Source organism: Podarcis muralis, chromosome 1 (genome assembly GCF_964188315.1).
Source record: "Podarcis muralis chromosome 1, rPodMur119.hap1.1, whole genome shotgun sequence".
NCBI lineage: Eukaryota > Metazoa > Chordata > Lepidosauria > Squamata > Lacertidae > Podarcis > Podarcis muralis.
In genome coordinates, this window is record NC_135655.1 from 77010848 (window position 1) to 77036778 (window position 25931).

The 25931-nt window shown below is 43.2% G+C and overlaps 1 protein-coding gene across 3 annotated transcripts; it reads right to left on the reverse strand.

Annotated features, from left to right (window-relative positions):
- Nucleotides 1–136: 136 nt before the first annotated feature.
- On the reverse strand, nucleotides 137–25672 carry PHRF1 (PHD and ring finger domains 1). Of its 3 annotated transcripts, none has more exons than XM_077931833.1 (18): nucleotides 25470–25672; nucleotides 23047–23161; nucleotides 21090–21203; nucleotides 19916–20025; nucleotides 19146–19229; nucleotides 18411–18532; nucleotides 17338–17438; nucleotides 16644–16816; nucleotides 16345–16474; nucleotides 14819–14943; nucleotides 13953–14140; nucleotides 13508–13627; nucleotides 7921–8075; nucleotides 4457–7219; nucleotides 3469–3545; nucleotides 2387–2647; nucleotides 1350–1478; nucleotides 137–1147 (listed from the first exon to the last, which is right to left on the reverse strand). In XM_077931833.1, the coding sequence occupies exons 2-18, from the start codon at nucleotides 23135–23137 to the stop codon at nucleotides 1010–1012; spliced, it is 4881 nt and encodes a 1626-aa protein (XP_077787959.1). In that variant the 5' UTR covers nucleotides 23138–23161; nucleotides 25470–25672; the 3' UTR covers nucleotides 137–1009. The 3 variants fall into 3 exon arrangements, with proteins under 3 accessions (XP_077787959.1, XP_028591206.2, XP_028591189.2); XM_028735373.2 differs by having other exon boundaries at nucleotides 16644–16810; nucleotides 19916–20151; XM_028735356.2 differs by having other exon boundaries at nucleotides 19916–20151.
- Nucleotides 25673–25931: the final 259 nt, after the last annotated feature.

Sequence of the window (25931 nt, forward strand, 5' to 3'; positions counted from 1 at the left end):
GTGCAAGCTCACAACCTGTTTCTGATCCCCAAGTCTTGGAAACTGTATCTTTGACTACCCCCCCCCCCCCCGGCTCTGTACTTAACTAATAGATACTAATAATGATACCACAACCAAAGAACCACTATGAACAACAAACAATTCAAAATAACTTTATAAACTGTCACATTTCTCCTTTGTACATCCTTTTTGCTGCATGCCTCAGGTTTGTTATTGAAAGTCTGCAAATGGTGCTTCTCTGCCTCCACTCCCCCCACCCTCCCTGTTCAGTGAAAGGCAGCTCGTTGAATGCAAAACTACTCAAAACCAGCCTTCAGCACATTATTCACAAGAGCTTCAACATAGTTCAAATCCCCTTCCACCAATTTCCACCCCCGCCCTTTCAAAATGAAGTTCCTCATTTGAGATATTTCAACAAAATGGGAAATGAATGCCATCTCTGGAGCAGTGTTTTCAGGAGTGGATTTAGAAAGGGTAGCAAACGCCTGCAACTCCCGTAAGACAGAGCGAGTCAAAGTTTATCACAGAATAGGCTAGAAATACTGTGGTTCAAGTATTAAACCAAATTTCTGAGAAATCGCTAAAGAATCCACATTTCTGATAAATAAGAACACAGTGGGAGCAAGTATACATTGATGTACACTGCATATAAAAGTGTCTGTTTTAAACTGGAAAGACAGGTGCAGAGACCAAAAAGGGGGGGGGGGATCAAAGCCATGAAAATTGATAGTGTGTCCTCTCCCCAACACACACATACTTTTCTTTGTCCAGCTATTCCACAAGTTGAGTGGGACCTGCTGACATTTGGCTCTTGAACTGCAGTCCAATCCACGCCCATCCCTGTGTGAGAATGGGTCACCCTGCAGGAAGGCCCGACCACGTTCAGTTGCTGAGTGGGGAGGGGTGTCTTGCAACATGCAATTGCATTATCCCTGCTTTCCTCTGCAGAAGAAGAAAATCCTTGGCTAGAAAAGCCTCCACTTGTTTCATCTTTGGGGCTTGGCCTTTTTCAGTTCCCTGTTTCAAGGGGCTCTTCTTCAGGGTCAGCCTTCTTGTGTTTCCTTATATGTTTGTACTTCTCAACATAAGCCTTCACAAGATTAGCCACCTTCACCGGGTTAATTTCACCACTTTTGCTGTGGCAGATCTAGGAATGGTAAAAGGGGATTGAGTTAGTTTCTGTGAACCTAGCATTAAATCACCCTGCCTTTTTCGACTTCCAATTCACTACCTGAAAGAGAAGGAAAGTCTTGTGCCAGCAGCTAATATTCAGTTTACAGAGCATGACTTAAATGGGGCTTTTCACAGCCATTTGCCTAAGTTTAAAATAAGATATTCCCTCTTGTTACCTTTTGCACCGCCTTCCGAAGAATATCTTTGTATTCCTCCTTAGTGATTTCCCTCTTCTGGTAAAAGGGCTTAATTGCGAGTTTCACTTCTTCCACAGCCCTCTCTTGCATGTGAAGTTTCTTCATGTACTATAAAGGACAAAAAAATCAGTTAACCAAAAAGCTGCCTGCAAGTAGGGTTTTCAAACTAAGTTATCAGAGCAGTGGTTTTTAAATTACAGGAGGAAAATATGCTGCTTCCCCTGTGGCAGTCCTAGTTGTGCTGAAATGGGGGGTGGGGATCAAGTGGGATATGCAGACATTGTATTATTTCAGGTCTCCTCAGGAAGTACAATAGGTTCAGGGAAAGCCTATTAATGAACCGCACTGTTAATTTACTGAATGCCTTGCTACAAATTACAGTGACTGTGAATAGCTTAGACCAGGTATCTTCAACCTTTTCAAATCCAGAACCCGCTTTTAACCGAAACATACATTTGGGGACCAATTTCTTGATCTTCTACCATATATTTGCATGTTCATAGTGCTCCTGTTGCAACCCACCTAGGATCAGGCTAGGACCCACCAGCTGAACCAGTGGCTTAGGTGTATCTAAAAAGCATCAGACCCATTCATAAAGGACAGGTCTATCAACAAAATAGTTTAACGTTTCACCAAAATAGTTAAATGCTCAGTGGTGATTTACTTCTAGCAACCAAGGGTTGGGGATAGCTCTCTCCATGAAGCATCTGTTGACTGTTCTGAAAGACTAGACAGTCTGATGCAGCAGGAGAATTCTTAGATTTTATGGGAGAGATCCTATGCAGTTTGAGAGTTGATGTTGTGCAAGCAGTAGCACAAGAGGTAGTAGACAAAGCTTAAATATCACCAAGTAGAATAGCAGTTGCACTAAGACAGGCACTGGACTTGGCTGTTGTGCTATGCTAAGAATGGGGCTCCCGCACGCTCAATGGCTGTTGTGCGAGTGTGCTGCTCCATTTGGGTTTTGCCCATGAGTTCAACTTCATCATCTTAACGAGCCATCTACCTACACTCACCTCCTCATTTTTTGATTTATCCACAGGGGACTTAGGTGCTTTGACTTTCTCCTCTGTATCTCCTGTGGAAGCTGCCTGAATTCCTGGTTCTGAAGCTGTTGCCAGATTGCCAGGTTCCGGAGTCAATCCTTGTCCCGCCACACAGCTAAGCAGAGGGAGACTCCCCTGCATGATGAACTGGACGGTGGGCTGACTAACAGGCGCGTAGGGAGGCAGACTTGAGGGCAGTGGTGCTGTCAGAGGCAGGTTTTGGTTGTAAACCTGAAAACAAAGGAAAAGGAAAAGATCACAGACCACTTCTCATATCACAACATGTTCTCTACTTCTGAATGCCACTGAATACCAGTTGCCAGGAATCACAGGCGAGGACAATACTGGTGGGGCAGGTCCTGTTTTTAGGCTTCCCTGGCTGGCTACTGGGAGAAAAGGATGCTGGACTCGCTGGAACACTGGCCTGATCCATCAGACTATTCTTATGTTCTGAACAAATGAGGGTGGGGATACGATCCATAGGGATTACAAGAACAGCGTTCATTTAAAGGGACACGTATATTACTTTCTGCTAATTCTAAAAGGGAAAAGTTTGTTTAAAATTGTTGTAACCTATCCTGGGACCTTAGAGGGAAATGAGGGTAATAAATTAAGATAATACTGAGCTCACATCAGCCCCACTGGTGAGCAGTGGGTGGTCTTCAATAAGTATGTTTGTATGCAGTCTAATAGCTGATTTTAAGATGTCTAAAAAAAACCCCACATATTTAATAAGCTATTGGAAATTAGAAGTCACAAGCCCATGGCAAAGCAGCAGGACACAGTTTCAATCTTCTAAGTAGGGGAATGCCAAAGTCAGAAAAATTATTGCAGTACATGGGCTGAATGAAATGTACTACATGTGGGTGGGGGGGAGGAAGAAGACTGTCCCACAATGAAGTCAAGTTGGGGGCACAAGTTTACAGATGGAGTGGAATGGCCTCCCATGACACTTGTCTTACGGCGTGGGAACCAACCTGGGAGGAATCTAGATCAGGAAACATAGGCTCAGGAATCATATAATTGGTTGGAGGAGGCTCAGTTAACTGCACCTGATTTAATGTCTGGGTCAAATCCTCTGCTTTCCAGACCCCTTCTTTCGTTCTCTGCTGTTTGCAGAATGGCACCCCTGAAAGATCCCCAGGAAGAAAAGCATATCAGAACAAAACATCTAGATGATCACAGCAAATAAAAACACTTCAAGTTATCAAACTTCATGACAACCTCAGAAGAATTCAGTACAGATGGTTTAACAAGCTTCCCCAACTTCTTAAAATGAGATTTTAGTCTGCAAGCACAAACACGTCTCTAAGTTCCTAGAAATACCTAGCAAAGCTGAATTCATAGCTTAAAGCTCATTAAAAGTGGCACAGACATTTAGTTTATGAACTGTGATCCAGGATGAGGGTGGAAGAGTTATGCTTGTTTATGAGTTAGTTATGTTTTTATGATGCACATACCCATGTTATATTCTTCAAACTACACATGTAACAAGTGTAACAGGAGGAATCAAGTCTCTCTTTAAATAACTCTAGCTGTTTTGGAAAGTTTTAAAGAATTCCTTTCAGTACTAAACACTGCTTAAGCACGCATGCATATATGCTAGAGAGAACTCCATGGCTTACTTAACAAAAACAAGCATTGTCTGCTATTACATCAGAAATGGAAAGCCATAGTTTAAGCTTTCTCTCCAAACCAAGAAAAAAAATCTTGCTTTGGAATTCTGCTTTCTGGGAAAGAGAAAACCAGTTTGCCATGTTAGAGGTAATGGCAAACTGGATTGCCACCAAAAAAAGGCAACGTCAGAGGGCATGAAGCAAGGAGAATGCATGCAAGGTGAATACTCACTAACATAAGTGCCAAACTACAGTGAAACTGCACCCCTTATTTTTAACATAACCTGAGGCTCTCATTTAGTGGGACCAATCCAACCTTGAACCATGACAAACAACTACATTCCGTCTCACTTCTAATGAGAAAAGCAGCTCCTATCCCCATGGCATTGACTTTTGCCATTTTGAAGATTTACCATGCACTTACTTGCTGCTTTGTCTGCAGTCACTGCATCACTTTCTTCCTCTTGAAGATTCCACGTAACTCTTTTCACTGGTGCTTTAGATTTCAACACAGGACCTTGAGCTACTGCTTCCGGTTCATGTTTATTTACATCAGTGGCATTCTCACCCAATGTAAGGCCCCCACCTTTAGTCTCTGTTGGCGTTTTGATTTCAGGCAAAACTTTAATTGGCATTGGCTCATCATGCTCCTGTACAAGTTCCTCCTTCACTGGAAGACAGTCTGATAAAAATGGGCACACATCATCAATATCTTCGTTTCTAACTTCAGTTTCTTCCAGTTGCTCACTACTTTGGCTAGCAAGCCCTGGTGACTCATAGCCTGCTGCCAATTCCTTCCCAGTGGAAGAATCTATAGTGTCAGGTAGCACTCCAGAACTTGCACACTCTGCCTGAGAAGTTACTACAGTTACAAGTTTCTTGCAGATTTGCTCCTTTACAATGGTCTCTTCTAAATCAACTTTCATTGCTATCTCTTTTGGAGGGCTCTCCTGTACAGGCATCAGGTCTAGATGAACATTCAATGATTCTTGTGTTGAATCTTCCAAGTCTTGGGTCCAAGGAGGAGCATGATCAAGAGAACTGCCCAGGTTATCATCTGAGGATTTCTGGCCTTTCTGGTCCTTCTCTTGAAGAGGTAGCAGTGGCATCTCTTTCGGCTTATGTTTCCTTTCTTTGGAGCGTGACCTAGGTTGCAGTTGTTTCTCCCTAGACTTAGGCCCTTTGGACTCCCGGGGTCTTGATGGCGAGGATGACCTTGATCTCCTCTTTCGCTTCTCCCGGGATCTAGATCTAGATCTCTTTTTCTCTCGGGACCTTGAGGTTCTCTCCTTCTTGTACCTGTCATGGCTTCGCTCTCTTCTGTGCTTCTTTTTCTTCATTCTCTCAGCGCTGTTTGATGGGGAACATTCCCTCCCCCTTCCTCTAGTGGCAGAGTGCTTTTTCTTTTTCCGACTTTCATACAACTCAAAAGAAGAGTTGCCTGGACTACCAGATCGTGATCTTGATCTCTTGTGTTCTTTTGCCCAGGAGCTTTTTGCCCTTTTGTCTTTCGTCTTATCCTTTGCTTTCTTTTTCTTCAATCGCTCATAACTACTGGAGCGGTCACTTGAGGAATGCCGAGTCTTTGATTTAGTCCTGTGGCTTTTGCTGTATTTTTCTTCAATGGAGCGAGAAGTAGATCTGGAGCTTCTATCTCTTGAACACGTTCTTGATCTAGATCTTGATCGTGTGCTTTTGTAGTCTTTTGTAGCTGCCTTTTTTCTTTTTAATGTGTTCTGGCTTCGAGAACTGGAATTTGATGGGGATCTTGAAAAAGATCGCTTTTCTGTTTGCTCATTTTTGGGTAATATCTGTAGACTGTTTTCTCTTACGGAACTGTCCACCTCAATTTTCGCTCTAGCCTTACCTAGGTCATCTTCAAAAACTACCCTAGGACCATTCTCATCCTCCTCATTTAAGTGCTCTACATCTGTGACTTGCTTGATGGCAGAGGATGTACAGGGTAGACTTGACAATTCCTCCTCCTCAGCTTTCTCTTGTTCTGCATCAGATACCTGCTCCACAAGCCTCTCCTTTATCATATCGTCATGAGACTCTGTGTTACTTGATGGCACATCTGATGATTCGGCCCCTGATCCAAATACATTTTCCAGTGTGTAAGGGGTAATGCGGCGCACTGTTTGGAATGTCTGGACTTTTGGACTCCCTATGGATATTGTTCTGGTGATATTAGCAAGGGGCAATCTTTCCGGACTGCTATTTGTTGAGCTTGAATCAGAGCCTGTTGGATCAAAAGGATCATATATTTCACTTTTGACTGGTTTAGTCTTTTTCAGCGAAAAGAGGGGCGACGGATTCTCCTTTTGCTGTACTTTATTGTCCACAGGCCGGAAAGTATTGCAAAACCCAGGATTAGACAGTCTGCTGGAATGTCCCACATTTCCAGGGATGTTGATTTTAAAGCTCTCAAATGATGAGCTTCCAACGTTCCCCCTTGAAGGAGGAAAGGTGCAACTGGCATGGGCAGCAGCAGAGCCTCCACTTGTGTGCGCTTGTCTCTGAGGCGCACGCGACTTGCTGCTCTCCATTTTACTATCACCAGCTGGTTGGTTTGTACTCCCTTTGCCAGTCAACTGTGTTACACAGGAGCTGGGAATATCACTGTTTCGGTCACTGGCCGGCTGCAATCCCAAATGTCCACTAGTCGATTCCTTTTTAATCTTTGGTATCCTGGGGAGTTCAGAGATATCAAGCCTTTTAGGGGACAATTTCAGAGGCTGCCGCACAGGTACGGGTTTTGAGAGTGAACTCGAGTTATTGGACAATAATTTAGAAGATACAGAAAGAGGAGCCCCAGGCAGTTTAGAGCCTCCATTAAATCTGAATACTTCACCCAGTTTGGGGCCACATCTATTCAGATTTGCTAAACTCTGAGCCTGAACAGACCTTGGAGTCATTGAGTATTCAAATCTAATGGGAGCCCTTCCAGATGTAATCTGCAATGGATTCACTGCTTTATTTGCTAGGCTTAGTGAAGAAGAGGACAAGGCGCAAGTATTTGAGACAGTAGATTTGGAGTTCGAATTCAGTTGTGAAGAAACCAAAGATTCAGCAGCAGAGCCGCCACTAACTGGAGTCCCCAGTTGGGAAGCCCCCTGCTGGGCACTGTCCTCCAAGCCGTCCTCCACTCTTGAATTGCTTGCTGAATTGTCATGCAGCAATGAGACTGAAAGAGAGACGAGAAAAACCCATGAAAGTTTTCCCACTCATTTGCTTGCACTATTCTATACCGACAATTGCATCCCATAATTTTAATATGAAGTTAATACAAGACAACAGAATTGGGGTTTTAGCAACTAATTAACACTATGCAAGTGAACTGTCAGCTGTGCCAGCTAGCACAACTTTCAGTATGACAGTAAGTTACACCTCCAAGTGTCAACACTTAAAAAATAAAAGGGTTGGTCATTGCACCCTAAGCTCTCTCATACTAATTCCGTATAACCTCTGATCACTTACATATATTCAGATTAATGTGATACATTCTAGAAAGCACAACAGCAGTACAATGTCAATAGTCCTATACTATTCTCTTCTATTGCTATGCTTTGACAAATAAACAAAATACTGATATGCACTGATTTTGTAGCTCAGTTGGTTAGAGCGTGCTGCTGATAATGCGAAGGTTGCAGGTTCGATCACCGTAAGGGACAGTTGCATATTCCTGTAGTGTAGGAGGTTGGACTAGATAATCCTCAGGGTCCCTTCCAACTCTATGATACTCTATGAATAACTCTGGCTACCAATTCAAGACATACTGTTACAGGCTGCAACATGGCATTTGCTTGCCTGCTGCTTGCAAGGATTAGAAAGTGCTTGTGCGCATAACATGCTAACAAACTTCCGATCAGTCTAACTAAGCATTACCTGCTTTCTTTGCTGTCAACGATCCATCTCTATTAATGACGACGTCAGAACCACTCATCATAAGGAGGCTCTGTCCAGTCAGGATGCTCCCCAACAGGTCGGGCACAGGGGCTGGACTAGCTTCTGGCTCGGGTGTCAAGGCAGGAACACTCCTCCTATAAATTACACAAGGCATGCCTTCTGATTTCACACTATACAGAACTATACTGGTTACATCATAATGAACAAAGGATCTTTGACATCCTATTAATATCGGTTTGAGACTGTAGCATATCTCCACAAACCTGAGGCAGCTACATAGGTTAAAGATGAGCCATCCCCAACCACTCCAATTGCTACCAGTGTTTTCAGAAGAAACAGCCTACCTTGAGTTGATGGCATACAAAACAACTATAGCTAGTGGGATAAGAAAATAAATGGTCGAGTATTATTTTCTTTATAGAGGGCTGAAAATACTATGAAAAGCCTTGCTATTGGGGGTGGGGGTGGGGCAGAAACCTGGTAATATGCAGAGTTGTCTGCACTCCACAATCCAATGCAAGTGTAGAAAACCTGCAGAATCTCATTCTCATTTCATTTAATGTTTGCACCCACTTTTCCTTCCAAAAATGAAGCCTGAAACAGCTAATATAATGAAACACATATAATATGGAAACCAAAGCAATATAAAAAAATGCTGCAATAATTGTTTTCAATCCAATACTTGTCCACAGCTGGATAAGCTATGTGAACATTTACCAAACCAGGGAGGGGGTGGGTGTTCCAACTGGTATTTCTGAAACCCAGAACCTTCAGATAACACAACATTTGTAGTACCATCTTGGCTTTCTGCCTACTACACACTTATAACATTCTCTAAGTCTGAGACAGCAAGAAAGAACATGGAGCACAATCCAGTCATAAGTTGAGCACTTGTTGATTTCACACTGGAGAACGGAACGTGTGCTTAAGAGTGCAATCCTCTGCAAATCTACTCAGAAGTAAGGCCAACTGAGTTCAATGGCATTTGCTCTCAGGTTAAGAGCATATAGAAATGGAGCCTAAATCTGCTCCACCAAAACCCAATGGCCTTAAAATGTTTTAGTCTGGCCCATCCATACCAGTGGGCAGCTGCAGTTTTGTTTTGTTTTTAATCATTTTGGTCCTGTGCACTGTGTATAAGCAGCCTGCTCAGCCTGTGTAAGTCTTTTGCAGCAGCAGCAGCGTTTCTTTGCTTTGCTGCAGCCTAACAGATTCGTCCTACTGCTCTTGAAGCAGTTGCTTTCTTTTTTAAAAAAGCAAATTATAACAGCTTTCAATTATCCAAATGAACACAATAAAAACACCCCATCTCACCCACATTTTTATTTAAAGAGATACGAGTAGCAAAGAAATAAAGGAAAAAACTCAGTGTATAGAACAAACTTCATTAGTGAAACAACTCAGCCGACCTCTGCCAAATAAAAGGTGAGTTTTATTCACATCTCTGCTTTGATACTGTGAGCTTGAGCTTTCCGCCTGCCTACTGCAAAACACGGGAGTTACAAAAGAACCCCCAGTATTTTAGGTATCAGTGTCTTTGCACCCAAGAAGTTCACTAAACTCAACCATCTCATTAGAAGGTGCCCCAAATTTACAAAATGGGACTCCAAACCAGAAGACTGGAGGAAAACAATGCAGACATTCCATAAAAAAAGAAGTGAGACAAATAAGATGCTCCACTGATGTTTTGAAATGGCTCCAAAACATGTACCTCTTGTGGATTCCTAGATCCATAACTCCTTCTGCTTAGCCAAGGCCACATCTGAGAGAAAAGCTAGCTGCCTCTACACTCAGCCTGCTTTGCAGCTGAGCTAACAGGCTTCACACCTATTGCAGAACCATTAACTCTGCCTGCAGCTCCACACATACTAATCCTACAAACACTTACTCTCAAATAACACCAACGTTACAGAATAAGCAGAAGGACTTCTAGTCACTCTTGCTTTTCACAGTAAGCATTCTATACATCACACTTCCCTCCCATTGTTACTTTTAAAATCAAGGGCATTGTGCAATTGTCAAGAATGTGGAGAGCTAAGAAATACTGATCTAAAATATATGGAGTCACTATATATCATGCATTTAAAATGTGGCAAAGCAGTGTAACTATACCAAGTGTTGCCTGCATAACATGGAAATACGCCCACTGCTATAAGCCAAGCAGGTATAACCAGATCTGGCTGCAATTGTTCATGCTTTAGAATGCACACTGACCTGGGAGGAAGGCCTACTGAACTCAGTGAGGCTTACTTATGCGTAAGTTGCATAGGAATTCACAACTGGTCACCTCCAGGTTGGCTTACTGTAATGTGCTTTTTAATGGGGCTGCTTTTGAAGACAGTTCAGGCACTTCAGTTTGTCCAGAATACTGTTGCTAAGATGCTGGGTGATGCAAGCCAACTGGAGCATACCACTTGCACCTTTCACTTTCTGCACTGGTTATCAATTCATTAGGATATTTATAAACCACTAAACAGCCCCGCGCCACAATAACGATATAAAATAAAAACTAAATAGGTAAGAACAAATAAAGCCGTTCTAAACAACAACAAAAGACTGCCTTCTGGAAAAGCCTGTGATTTTTTTTAAAAAAGGTTTTTTTAAAGGTTTTAAAAAGGAGTTGTATGCATTTCAACTGCAACGGGCAAAATGCTGTACAGGGCAGCTGCTACTGCATTGAAAGATTAAGTCTAAGCTGACATGAAACCAAGTCCTGATGCATGAGGTTCTACTATGTGGGCACCCATAGACAGTGCTTTTTCTTTATTAAGGGAAAAAATGGTGCTGGGACTAAGTTGTTACAGTAAGTGCTGCACTTTAACATTTTTTTATATGGGGGGCGGTTAAGGTGCCAGTACTGTGTATCCTTGAGTCTCCCCAGAAATAAAGCACTGCCCATAGATCACCTTAGTCAACAGACAGGTACATAGGGAAGTAAGGCAATCTCTCACTTATCAGTTGTTCTAAAATACGCTTTTGGCGTATTCAGGAGCCTTATCCTGAACACACACACACAAACACCCCTTAAGTGCTCTGAAAAGTCCAAACTGCTGCAACAAGCTACTTCCCATTTTGGAACTCCAGTTCCCATTTTGGAACTTTTGCCTTACCTGTAATAACTCACCTGGAACTTGCCTTCTTTGGAAGCAAACATTTGGCTGCATTCCTGCTCTTTTGTAGATTCTCCCCTAATTCTCAAGGAGCTTTGGCACTCTTTGGCTCTAGAAAGAACATCTCAGTGATTTCGGCTTACGCTTTGGCTCCTAATAAAAAGGAAGCAGAAAGCTCCCTAAACCTTAAAGCATTTTTAAAAAATTTGACAGGCATGGATCCACAAGACAAAAGCTTCAGTTTTGGTAGTCTCTCGGGGAGAGGAGCAGGAATCCAGTCAAATGACCCTGTTCAAATCTGAAGTAAGGAAAATGATTCTTTTTCCTCTGAGAAAACTTAGTATGCAAACCTTGAGCTATCTCTCGGCCTAACCTTCCCCACAGGGTCATTGAGATAATAAAATGGGGCCAGGGAGAGAACCACTAAGCAACTTAGTGGTAATGAATTAATAACAAAACTAGCAAAAGCGAAAAGAAATGAAACTGCTTTACATAACTGTCTCAAAAGAGCCCATAGAATTTGTGAATCATGAAATATGTCATCTATACACCCCTTCTGATGCAGTGAACAGACCCCTACCCATCATTTATATCGTGAACCAAAACAGACATGTGAACACAAGACAAAACAAAACAGGTGCTTCTTATCATGTTTAGTTGTAGTCTGAGTCTTCAGCCTCAGGGACAAAGCCAGGCACCAAGTTCCCATGATGCCACCTCCCTCATTTCCTCAAAATCCCTCCTCAAAATCCACCTATTCAAAATCCCATTCCTCAAGTCTCCATTCCCCATTGTAACTGAGCCCAACTGCATATTCTTCCCCTCTGTACCCCCTGCCTCCATCAACCCCCTTGTACCATTTTTTAGCACAACAAACTGTAAGCCCTTTGGGGCAGGGATTGGCTCCCTCATTCTTTCTAACGCACCATGTAAATTTAATATTATTAAAGCAACAACCACAACCGAAAACATCTTTTTCAATGTGATAAAGCAGGGCTGTGATAACCTCCACCCAACGCCAAAGAAAATCCTCCAGATGACCCATGTTGAAAATCCCCTAATATTTGTCCTACTCCATTTGTTGTCTTCCCCTTTTTCCGCTTACTCACACATTTACTCCTCCTTGCCTGGCAAATTTCCCAGTCGCCCACCCTTTCCCTCCAGTTTGTTTAGGGCTCTCCGCTCTCTGCTCCCAACTGCAAGAGAACCTCCCAGCTCCAACATTCCACCTCATGCCATAGTTAAAGGGAAACTGCCTCAAAACACTTTACCAGCCGGCGGACGCCTGATCTGAACTGGACATTGGGCATCCTTGAACAAAACAGACCCAAACAGGGTTCCCAGGTACTCAGCACTGTAGGCAGCAGCAATGTTCGCATGCCAAGGATCAGTAGCCTAGGACTGCATGAACCTGGCAGCCTAAGGGCTCCTTTAGAAACACATCGCTGAACATGTGGAACACTGCATGGGTAAGCTTTTTTAGCATGCTTCCAAAATGAGGCCTGAATAAGCAGGGAATGGGGATAAGCATGTATTCTTCGCACAGGAGAGCCTCTCTCTTTAGCCTTCTCCCATGACGGAAGCAGCAGGGATGTCTCACTGGAATAAATGACAGCAAGAGACTCCACCACAAGCAAATATTTCCTTCTCCACCACTACAAAAAAAATCAGGGTGAGCTAATAGTCTAAAGAAGGAATGTGGATGTGCTATGTGTGAAGAAACCATTGGGCAGACGGTGCTTGTCCCTTTCCCACCCTCACCTTCCTCCCTCAAATTTGATGACAATTTGATCTCAGGAATATGCTTGTTTAGGATTTCATGGTGGCCAGCAGAGATCTCCCGCTCCCCTAATTAGAGAATTTCTGACTAATTTTAGGGGTCTTTCACAAGCTTTCCTAGGAATTCCAGAGTCTTGGGCGACATTTGTATCAAATGCTTCCCTTCCACCTGTCTGGTGGAATGAGAGAATCAAACTAGTGAGAATGAGAGTGTGTGTAAAAGAAAGAGCATATTTAGAGTTATATGGTTGCTCTCTATAATTTCTCACTAAGGTGAGAGCCATCACCTTAGTAATTTTAGGAATAGTGACCTATTCAGCAAACTGAGAAAGGAAAGGATTGTAGCTTCTTCAAGCCAACTACAGCTAAGCCAGGATTTGAACTGTCTTTCTATCTGCCATGGATGCTTTAGCAGAGATTCCTGCATTGCAGGGGTTTGGACTAGATGACCCTTAGGGTCCCTTCCAACTCCACAATCCTATAATTCTCCACATATACACACACGACACACACTATGCTATAGTCTGTAGCACTGAGCATGAATCCATGAAGACTGCAGAAAGGGCTTGAGGTTTCAACGCAGTGTGAAAAACAGGAGAGACTACAAACTAGAAGAGAACTTTGTCACTTCTCTTGCTGCTGCTTTGTATAATAGAGCATCATGTGGCTGGCCTTACCCAGGAAGCCCCATAGCGACTGGTCGAGCGACAGGACGATGTGATCTTAGTGCTGATTGAGAAAGGCCTCTTCTTTTGTTGCTCACAGGTGAAGCTGAGTTTACAGGAAGCTCTTCATTACTAGGAGAGAGAAAATTTTGAAGATCACAACCAACTTCCATCTTATCTGAGCTTTGCCTATTTTCTTAAATGAAATATTCAAACTGAGAAGATCAAATTCTGTCTTCTGATATACTATAAAAGTTTCTGAAATAGCAGGGAAGCAAATGGGTTAAGGAACATATAGAGTAGGCAGACTTAAAAGATTAGCTTTAACCTAAATAAGCTTTATACTCTAATTTGGATTTAGCCCCATTTTTCTTCTTTCCTGCCTATCACAGAAAAAGTCTCCATGTATTTCTGAACTGCAGTTCTTTGTTTTCTTCCCAGTTGTCATATTTCATACCTGTTATAAGGATCCAGTTCAAAAGGATCTCCAAACACAGAGAGAGAGGCTGCTCCAATATCTGCTCTCATAAGGCCAAGAGAGGGTTCCATTGGTTTGTACATGGAAGGGATTGAAATGCCACGTACAGGCTTGCCAAGACGAAGGGTTTTTGCAATTCGGGAACGAGAAGTCAGCTCAGTTTTCACCTGGGAAGAAGGAGAGCAGGTTAACTTTATGCTCAGAACAGGATTCCCACCAAACTCTACGAAAATAGAAAACCTGACTACGTATCACAGAAATATGAGGGGTTGCATTCTCTACTCTGCAACCCTCTTAAAGGGGATCATAGAAAGTACAGTGGTGCCTCGCAAGACGAAAAGAATCCGTTCCGCGATTCTCTTCGTCTAGCGGTTTTTTCGTCTTGCGAAGCAAGCCCATTGACAGCTTAGCGGATTAGCGCTACAGCGGTCTAGCGGCTTTTCGCGATCAGCTGTTAAGCGGGTTATCAGTGGAACAGCAGATAGGCGGCTTAACGGCTTAGGAAAAGGGGGGGGGGAGCGGAAAAAACCCGTGGGGACGCGCAAGATTTTTTCGTCTTGCGAAGCAACCCCATAGGGAAATTCGTTTTGCGAAGCGCCTCCAAAACGGAAAACCCTTTCGTCTAGCGGGTTTTCCGTCTTGCGAGGCATTCGTCTTGCGGGGCGCCACTGTAGGTGAAAACCTTGGCCAGTAGGCCTGGAGACTGTCTGAGCATATGAAATAAAGTAATAATTACTCCTAAATAAATAATGCTGTATTACAAGAAAATTGTAACAATGCTCTATTACAAGAAAAGCATAAACAATAGAAAAATTTCTGCATTGGTGAAAAATCCAGGAGCATACTTTTATTTTTTTTTCCTTCCTCCGCCTTGCTCGGCGTTTGCGTCTCTTAATCCAAGTTCCAGCGCTCTTTTTTCCAGCAGATGACTTGGTATGAGGTTTTTTACCTGCTGATTTCTTTCTCCGCCCTGTATTAGGTAAAATATAGAAAGATTTTGGAGTTGGAGATCAGCAAATACAGGCTATAACCTGAATTACTTCTGTAATCTGAATGCTAAATACAATCCATTTTCAAAAGGAAAAGAAACACGTGTCAGAAACACCATCATTTATATCTCTCTGTTGACCTCTCATTTCCTGTGGCTTCAACAAACTGGGATTAATTCAGATGGCCCTGCCGACACTGGTCAGGTTCATATGTCATGGAAAGCCATAGTCTAAAACAAACTAGGATTTATCGCGAATAAGCAACATGATTGTGCCCTCTGCTAATTTGCACCAGCTTTGCACCACCTTTTTTTCTCAAGCTGGGAAAAACAAGCCACCACACTTGGCTTAGGTTACACAAGAACCAGTGCTTGTGGTTTCTCTCCGACCAAACCATGAGCAGAAGCCAAGGTTTGTTCTTGGCCTACAGCTTATGTAGAGGGTCACCAACCACAAGCACTGGTTTCACATATAAAACTAGGTCAGCCACTCTGTGGTCTGTTTCCTATCTCCAGGTGGGGTGAAGGGAAGCAGGCACAACCGAGCAGCATGCATCAGCACACTGCTCACTCACAGTAAACCATAGTTTATTTCAGACTATGGTTTGCTCTTATGTGTGAACAAAGCCACTGTCAAGCCATCAGAGGTTACAGACCATATGAAACTAATGGCTGGTCACTTGAATGCCTGGAGCATGTATGGTGCAAGACCCTCTGACCCTGGCTCATCCGAGGGTCCATAAAGTGGCTAGTTACCTCACCAAAAGAAAATCTGTAAGGCGCTATTATGTCAAAACAAACATCTGAATCAATCCACCAGGTTCAAGTGCAGCTGTCATCTGAATATTCATTAATACCCCACACACTTGGTAGTGGTTTTGTTTTTCCCTAGTTATTGACAGCTACATAGGGCCTGCTGCACCCACATGAACCAGGCCATGCACTTCAATCTTCAGAGAAGGCTCTGCTGCGTGTTCTGCCTTTCTTAGCTGCCTGCTGGTTTTATTGGTGCTGCTCATATTCTGGGCCTTTTGATTGTTGTTTTACGCTTATCTGTTTTGTTTAGCTGCCATGGAGGCTTCACTGTGGAGGCTAAAAGGAGGCACAGAAACAGTTTACCAATAAATAAATGAAATCCTCCGACAGCTTGAGTATTGAAACAATTAGTGGTGTCATACGGGGGTGGGGGGGTGGGGGGGCAGGGAGACAAAGGTTCAAATCCACTGTGAGCCATGAAGCACACATGGTGATTCCTGTGCCTATCAAACAGCTTCACCCTAACCTACCTGACAGAATTATTTTAAGATGAAAGGGTGGAAAGAGAGCTGTGTAAGCCTCATAAAAATTAACTAAGAACCATCACCACCATTTTTAGCAAATTACCTCCTCTTCGTTTTTTCTTGGTTGTGGTTCGAGGAGTCAGCGGTCTCTGATATACGGCTGTGCTCAGCCCTGCTGCGACTGCATCAATGGTTTCATCAAGAAGGGAAGACATAAGGTATCTTGGTACATGCTAAAAAGCAAGATGGGAAATCACAATTATTGATTTACTACAAAATTAAGGAAGTAGAAAAGCCGCCCCCGCCCCCCCCAAGCCCAGATTTCTTCCTAAATCAAACCGTCTCTTCACTACAATTAGGAGCTTTCTCCACTCAAAATCCTCCCCTCAGAATGTGCAGTACCTGAATTCGCTGTGCAGTTGTTATGCGATTCCTGTTCACTGTTGCCCGCACACGCTCACTCTGACGTGTTCTGGCTATAGCTCGAGTTCGGACACTGGGGCGTAGTCGACTGGTGGTAGGGACGACATCAGCTATGAGGGAAGCAACTTCCTCTTCACTCACATGATCTGTTTCTTAAAACAAGATCAGCTGTCAGCTGTGTTTCAACCAGCACCTGAACACCTTTCTAGAGACCTAAATCCAGGCATTCTGCTAAGCCTCCAGAACAAAACTGGCAAGGGTTCTGGAAAAAAAGAAAGCTCCTTAAATCCCTTTGCTTTAGAATTCCCCATGGACAGTGCATTGTTTTCCCTGCCAAGGCAACTACCAGATCCAAACACCAGTTTAGATAAAGAGATGGTTATGGAGCAATTTACTGTTCACCGATGCCAATGCAATGGTGTGGCTGACTCTAGGTGTAACAAGCTTGTACAATGGACACCAACATTAGCTGAAGTAGTGAGATAAAAACGTTGTTTTGTTACCGGTTTTTAACACTTTACAAGTGTTCTTTTATTTATAGTAATATTGATGGATTTATATGGGAAAATCCTATCTCAATAAAAGTCATGTTGCATAAGCTGTGGGAAAGTCCTGTTTTCTTGAAGAACAGCTCTCTACAATGCAAAGCTGAGCTACTAAAGAAAATACTTGCCAGCATCAACAGACACAGCATTTGCTGGTGCACATGGTGGGCAGAACCATTCATCGACAGGTATCTCACTCAACGGAGGATTAAGGCATTCCATGTGGTATCTTTTAAAAAGAAAGAAAGTGTAACATGTTCTTACAGAGCAGGAGGGTGCAAAGCATGTAATATGTAACTGGCCAGACAAACATCTTTTTTTCACTAAGATGATACATGCAGGAGCTTCCTAACAACAGTAGCGCAGGCACTTGTAGAGACATACATAATTCTTTTGAGTGCAAATGAAGTTCTGCAACTCTTTGAAACCTCCTCATCTCCCAAGCCGGGCTGCTTATACAAATCTTCAATCAAAGCATGGCTCCAAGTACCTCATGGTTCTAGCATAGCACAGAATAGGGCATACATTATGATTGCTCCTATGGAAGTATCTCCCAAACAAGGCCAACTTGTGCCCTATGTTGTATTCATTGACCTTCTATCCTCTTCTTATAGGCTTAGAGCACATTAAGGACCACCTGCCACTTAGCTTTAAGTAATGGGCACCTAAATTAAAAAAATCCCTAGAGAAAACAAAGCAGGTCTTCTTTAAGCCTACAATGACAAAATTTCATTTTTCTTTTATAGCATGTAAACATCTGGTGGCTGTTTTCACACCTTAAATTGTTTTATAATTTATTATTGCACACTCTGTTTTTATGGTATAAGCTGCCTTATCTCAGTGATGAAGGGGGGGAAACGCTACATTTTCAAGTTCTGCCTAAGAAAAATGAAGATCTTCTAGCAACAATGTTTTTCTAGCATTCCTCCCTGCAAGAGGAAAAAAGGCACCATACCCATCAAACATGTCAACCTAGCGGGGTAGAGGGGGTGGTGAGAAGAAGAAATTATGCTATATATTTTTGTGTTTTTATATTGTGAACTGCCCTGTGATCTTCAGAGGAAGAGGAAGATAGAAAATTAATAACATAAAATACAGGCAGCATACAAGAGAAAGAAGCATCTACAGGCCTAATTTAGTGTGAAAGCATCAGGCAAAAGTAGCACACCCAAGGAGGGTTTTTAAAGACAGAACTCCTTACCCATGATCACAGCCATCGCACAGCAACAGGCGATCTTCTCGGTCGCTTCGGCCACACACTTCACAAAAGGTAGGATCCTCCTCCAGATTATCCTCCTCAGATTTTGCATTCTCAACAGGAACCTGAGCAAAGTTGCACATTTTTAGGAAGTTTTACACTATCATGTTAATAGCTACACTAAGCATAGCCACTATTGCAAACTCCTTTCAAGTCAGCGCCTGGCCAAGCACCAGTCAACTTCATTATCCGCTTTTGTGCAATGGGACACAACATTCCTGTTCCCCTATGCTCTCTACATAAAAGCATGCTTCACTGGTATTTCACCTGCAATACAAGCCACAATGTTCTTAGGCAAGGACTAGAAGACCCATCCCACAGAAAGCCACCATAAAGAGAGCACACACGGATTGGGCTGTGTAGAGAAAGGCCCTTCTACACATACACATATAAGCCAGATCTCTAAGTGACAGCTGTAGACTACCCAAAAAACATTACTTCTGAAAATCAGTCTTGGAAAAATTGCACATTCCAAAACCACAACCATTCATTCAAATGAGCAATTCCCATCAACAGTGCCATTAAGGAAAGGTTTCAAAGCTTTAGGATGGTATTCAGGAAGGGGGAAATTGCTATGAATTCCGAGTTGAAGGAGAAAGCAGACACAAAAAGTTTTACAAAAACTGCATGAAACATGGATTCTACTTTTAACTTTTCTTAAGTCAATGGAAAACCTACTTTCTTCAAGATTTCTCCACCCAGGCGCACTCGAACGCAGATAGACTTAAAAAGTTTGCGATCTACTGGACAAGAGTTGGCATTCTGCAAAGAGAAGGAGGGGATGTGTTATTTATTTGATTTCTTACCCGCCGTTTACCATAAAGTATCAGAAAGGGTACAACAATAAAATATGAAATTATAAAACAATTAAAACAGCTAAAAATGAAAAATAAAAGTAATTAAAACAGTCCATACATAAAAACCATTAAAAACAATACTAAGGTAAGGGGACCACAGCAAGCACAATTTTTAGCTAAGGTAAGCCAAATCTGCCAGATTCTGCCAGAGTAGCAATTTTGGTTTTTATATCACCCAAATAACAAGATTGGGAGCAACTAATATTATTGGTATTATAGAAAAAGAGAACAAGGTAATGAACGCATGCACTTTTTAAGGTCTACTGGGTTCACATTATTACTGCAAAAACTAAATAAAGGTTGGGCTCTACTAGTTCAGGATAATAACTAAAATGTATAATGGTAGATTCTACTGATCTAGTTCTTCTTAGCCAGTGACTGTAAATCTGCATTACAACTTGATCCCATACAATGAATCTCTACAAAAATCATGAAGCATTTTGCACAGGATGATCTGAAAATTGCCTCAGGTATGGTATTATTTTTATCAGGTCACATCAAATTATACTGTTTATTGCCTTTGAAAAAACTGTAAACAAACTGAGTAAGATAAATTATGCAACAAATCACACTTATCTAAAGATTTCTTACTTTAGACCACTCGACTATACAATCCAAGCAGAAGTAATGGGTACAGTTTTCAGGCGTTCCAACAGCCTGGTCCCTGAATGTGTTGAGGCATATTGGGCAGTTTTCAGCATCTTCATCAGAGGAAGAAAGAAAGCCTCCATTAAGTTGTGGCTTTGCTTTAACCAAATGTGTTGATTGCGTAGCGGCCATTTCCATTTCCTCCTCCTCCTCCTCCTCCTCTTCCTCCTCCTCTGAATCTTACAAAACAATGAAATAATTCCTTAGTATTTATTTCCACATAATGCATTTTGGATTGAAGTGCCCTATGATCCTGAAGAGAAACAACAGTCAAATAGATTCCTGGGAGAGCATGAATACCCACTTTCAGTGCTAAAGCTTCATAAGGCTGCATTATTCAGAACCGGCACTCTACAGCTATCCCATCTATTTCCATGAGTCAACACCAGTGGGCGCACAGTAGCCCAATGCTATATTAAAATTTCAGTTAACTAGCAGTCATCATATGTATGGCTTGCTTGATAGGAAAAAGAAAAACCCAAATAAAGTTACAGTGTTTATCAGGGTATTGCACAGCAAGAGGGAGTGCAGTACTGTGGTTAAAGCAGGTATAGGGAACCACAGGTCCTCTAGGTCTCTCTATCAAACTTTTGGGACTCTGCCCAGCCCAGCCAATACCCATTCTCCAGGCCACATCTCTCACTGGCCCAGCTCTGCACTCTCCTCTAGTGATTTTACCTGTCCTTGAATTGCGACAATACTGCTTGCTTGGATAAAAGAATGGCACACAACCACTTATACAACACACACCTTTGGTATGCAAACCCCGGGAGAAAGCTGCCCACTAGGTAAAGTGGCCTTCTGGATGAAAAGGGTTCCCTGCACCTGGATCAAAATGTTGAGATTGAAGACCAGGGTATTCAAATTCCTGCTCACTCACAAAGCGGATGATTTCAGTCTAGGTTGTTATAACCATTCCACTCACATAGAGCATGAATGCTGCTTGAGATCTTTGAAAGAATGGAGAGATAAATATGCTAATGACAGTTTACATTCTATCTCATCTTATGTGTGAACCATGGCCCAACATGCTATGTCCAGTTAAATAGCTGCTGGAGACAACTTGATTCCATAAAATAGTAATGAGCATAACACTGAGCTGTTTTTTTATCATCACCTTCTAGATCTTCATCTTCACCTTCTTCATCCTCTTCACCTCCATCTTCATCAGTATCACCTTCCTCCTCACTGCCCGTGTCATCAGAGTCCCCACTATTTCCATCGCTGCTTTCTTTTGAACAAGAGGAACATAAAAGGGGCAGAGAAGGGAAGAACATGAGTGCTCAGGGCCAACTATCATCTAAGGCAAAGAAAAAGCAAAGTCTTTACAAAAAAATCCAACCACCCATTAACATGTGGTACTGGTGGTATTTCCCCCTCCATGGTTGTGCGTACCATTCCATATATCGGAAGTGTTGATCTCTTGCCAACATCAAGTACCCTGTTTTTTGCTCTATGACACACTTTTTCCCCTTCAAAAATTAAGGGGAAATGTGTGTGTGTCTTATGGAGCGAATGCAGGCTCCTTGGCTTCAGCGATAGCAACGCAAAGCCTCCTAAGTGCAGAGGGAGAGGTCCCCCCGCACTCCGGAGGCTTTGCGTTGCTTTCGCTGAAGCCGCCTGAAGCCCCCGGAGCGCAGCATGAACTCCCGCTGAGCTCCGGGGGCTTCAAGCAGCTATCCGTGAGCCTTCTGAGCGTAGCAGGAGTTCCCGCTGCGCTCAGAAGGCTTGTGGACAGCCGCCTGAAGCCTGGAGAGTGAGAGGGGTTGGTGCACACCGATCCCTCTTGCTTTCCAGGCTTTGCTTCGCTGGAGAGGCGCTGCACAGTTTTCCCTCTCTGCGCAGCGCCCCTTCAGTGAAGCAGGAGGAGAAATAGAAGGGGCTCCGTTTCTCCTGCTGCTTCACTGAAGGGGTGCTGAGTAGAGACGGGGAGAATTTTTTTCCCCCTGTTCTCCCCCTCCTATGGCCCAGTGCGTCCTATAGAGCGAAAAATACGGTAATTACATCTCCACCACCAGGGAGATACTCCTGAAGCTAATCATAAGAAGTGGTTGTGGCCATTCTCCCTTATAGGAGTTTGAATTAGGAGCTATCCAAGACCATTGGTATTTGGTCTCTATTTGCATATTACATATGCACACACAAAACTGTATAATCAGTACATCTATACAAAAACATGGAATTGGTCTCAGAAACAAAATTATTCTGAGAGTCTACCTCTATTTTTATTTTCCAACCAGAAAAGAATAGATTTCTAGTTCTCATGGCTGAAAATGTGTGTGCAATGAGTTGCGAAATCTCAAAAACAAAAAGGAAGGGTGTGAGCAGGACTTCAAGCAAACAGGGACTAAAGCGTCATTGGCTGCATATTGTTTATCATCCCTCCACCATGAATAGCTGAAACAAAATAAAATTAGGCCAAACAAAGTGAGTAACGTTAACAAATTCACATAGTTATTCTTATCAGGGTATTTGGTTTTCTAAGGAAAAAAACATAGCTGTTGTTCTCTTACTGCTAAAAAAAACCCAATAGTTGTATTGCACCACACACTAATGTGCATGAGAGTCTTAACGGCTAATGCTTGCAATAGCATTTGGCTGTGTAGGGAATTCTAGCTATCAGTGTTAGCTAAGTAAGGAGCCATGTATATGAAGCTTCAGATTGCTAAACGTAAGAAAAGCTGGAATGATGTAAACAGCCTTCCCCAGGTTGGCACCTTGTTGCTGGAGTACAACTCCCACTCTCTTTGGCCAATGGCCATGCTGACTGAGGCTGATGGGAGCTGTGGTCCAAAACATTTGGAGGGCCTCAGGTTAGGAAAGGCAGATGGTTTCTAAAAAAGACCACCAAGTTGCTTTCTGTAGAAATGTATTGATGTTTATAGAGTAAAACTGCAAACCTCACTTACATCCAAGCTTTGAAGTGACTAGGAAATAAATTATGCTTATACAGTTGTGAAGCCATGAAGAATATCTCCAAACACAAAATCACAGACCAGTTTTCTCTTGTAAATGCCTTAAGGTTCAGAAGCTCCAGCAGTTTTAAAAATAAGGCTCTGACTAGTTTCAGTTACCTGCGTCGCTGAAGAGCAGTGCAGTCGTTCTTTTGACTTTGCCTACTGCAGCATTCTTGTTAATGAGCTCGTCCTGACTGTCATCATCCATTGCAGGGCATCTGGAATTGGCTCCCTAACAAGAAACAAGTTTAAAGTTTGAAGGCAAACTTTTGCAAACAACACAAAACGCTGAATACATTGTTTGTGACTTTGTACGTGCAACCTGGACCATGTCATTCTCTACATGACATACAGAAAAAAAATATTATTAGGGAACATTTAAGTTACAAACTGAGAGAGAGAGAGATGCAATTAAACGGGGTATATCTTTTGCAGGAGATGCAGGCACACGTGTTAAGAGTTTGGTGGGCAACAGTAATAATCTGTATATATTTTTGTGCGACATCATTTCCATGGTGATAGAATGACAGTTGTCAAGATAGTGGGTGTCTAAAAGACAGTGAGCAGGGCAGGTCCAGTTTCACCTTGTATGTGACCAGGTCAGTCTTTTCCCACTGATTATTAAAACACTTTACAGTGGTGCCTCGCAAGACGAAATTAATTCGTTCCGCGAGTTTTGTCGTCTTGCGATTTTTTTCGTCTTGCGAAGCACGGTGTCGGGAAAGTTTTGGAAAAGCTTCAAAAATCACCAAAGTCTTTAAAAACCTCAAAAAAGGCTACTTCGAGTTGCTCCTCGAAGTCAAATCGCAGCTGTATTAACGGTGTTAAGAAAAAGGAAACAAACTTGCAAGACGTTTCCGTCTTGCGAAGCAAGCCCATAGGGAAAATCGTCTTGCGAAGCAGCTCAAAAAACAAAAAACCCTTTCGTCTAGCAAGTTTTTTGTCTTGCGAGGCATTCGTCTTGCGAGGTACCACTGTACAGACAACTGCACACCCGTAATGTTTTCACCACATATCAACAAGTAGAAGGCATGTCATATTTCCTAACAGGATTGGAGAACCAGTTAGGCAATAAAAATATTCTTCCAAGAAAGTCTCCTGTCCCACAATTGACCACCCCTGCCCTACAATTAAGTTGGATTTGAAAACTAATTGATTCTGCCATGCTATCTGAGAGGAAGCCTGGACCTCCAAGTCATGTTTTATCTGCATCTAGGAAAATACCAATTGCATAGAAATGTTATGCTAATACTTAGAAATATAGGATATTTATTAAGCTATAATTAATTTATTTAGTAGGTGCTAATAAAGATGAAATGATTTTCCCCACATCAGGCTGCAGCTACTGGAATAAAGCAAGCAATGCTAAAATTTTTGAGGGCTTCAGACTTGCTAAACTCAGTCTAGGACGGCTATGAGGATCGGTTCTGTTGGTACAGGAGTCAGTTTTATACAGTTTGGAAACATCCTTTGTTCCTTGTTCCTTTATTGATACTGAGCTTCAGTTGGGTTGGACCTCAGCCTAACCCTATATCCAACAGGTTAGAACACCTTAACAGCCTGTATGAATTGGGGCATGGGTATCTGATGGACCACCTACTTCCACATGAACCTGCCCACTTACTCAAGCCCAGTAGCACCTGCCTCCAGAGGTCAGAAGGGTGGCAGACAGAGGCAGCATTTTCTGTTACGGCACCCCATTCATGGAGTGGTCATCAGTTATGGCATGTCACTGGTGCAATGCTATCCCTCTGGTCTGGCACTTACACTTTTATCTTTTCCAGTGCCAGGCAGACGTTTTTCTTCACCTTTCTTTAAAATAATAATAAAAAAGATTGCCTGAATTGGATTTCACCCTACTGTGCTGAGTTGTTGGGGGTTTTTAAACCACTATTTTATTGTTTTAACGTATCTGGGGGTAGCAGTGCTGAAGGATGAGATTTGTAAAAGTCCTCCAAGCAAACAAAATACATACTTTATGCCTGACTAGTCAGCAAACAGTGGTATCAGTCCTTTGCATGTTGCCTTTTCCCTCCTAGTGTGGAAGTGGCCTAAGGAGAGGCAAATCAAGTACACACCAATAAAGCAAAATAAATACAGAAAATAAGTCTTTGGCGAGAATGTCATCAGGTGCAATGCAAGACTGTTGCACCAGGCAGAAACGGGCCACTCATTTTTGAATTCTAGTACTTATGCCTGGGGGGGGGGGCGCTCCCAATATTTTTGGACTTCAGCTCCCAGCTTTCCCACACCACGGGGCCACTGGGAGTCCAGTAAGAATTGGAAGGCCGCCGGCTCCCCATCCTTGACATAGGCCCCCCACCGGACTGGGAAAACAGAAAAGCGGAACGCATCTTAAAATAGAGAAGGAAGTGCGGAATTCTCCAGCCAGCAGCCCAGCGCAGCCGCCTTCCTCGCCCGTCACCGGGTGCCTCTGAAGGACCACCATCCCTGAAATGGGCGCCACCTCCGCTCACCCAGCCAGGTTCCCTGGTCTGACCTGGAGGCCCCAAAGGATCCCCCCCCCCGCCTCCGCTCACCTGCCAGGAGGGGACCCCACAAGGCTATGTAGACCGGAACAGGAGAGGACTGCGCACGCGCACCGGCTGCTTTTTTACACCCCCTTTTCCAACAAAGGACGCAAAGCGGAGCGCGGGGCAGGGGGTGGCAGACGCCGCGTCGCAAAGCAGGACCGCTGGGAAGGCCGAGAACGCCTCCGGAGCCGACCCGGAAGGGAACGCGCAGATGTTCCGGGTTACCTGACGCGGCAGGCGGCGAGAAGGGCTGTTCCATTTCGAGACAAAACGCGGGGAGGGAGAGAGAGAGCAAGGGCGGAAGAAGAGGCGAAGTTAGAGCGGAAGCCCCACGGAGCCAGGGCGCAGTGTGAGCGCCCGGATTCTGCTCCAGGGCAGGGGCTGCGATTGGGCGGCGCTGTTTCGCCGAGGCGAGTTCGCGACACAGCGAAACGGGGGCGCAATGCGGGCTCGCTGCCTGCGAAACTG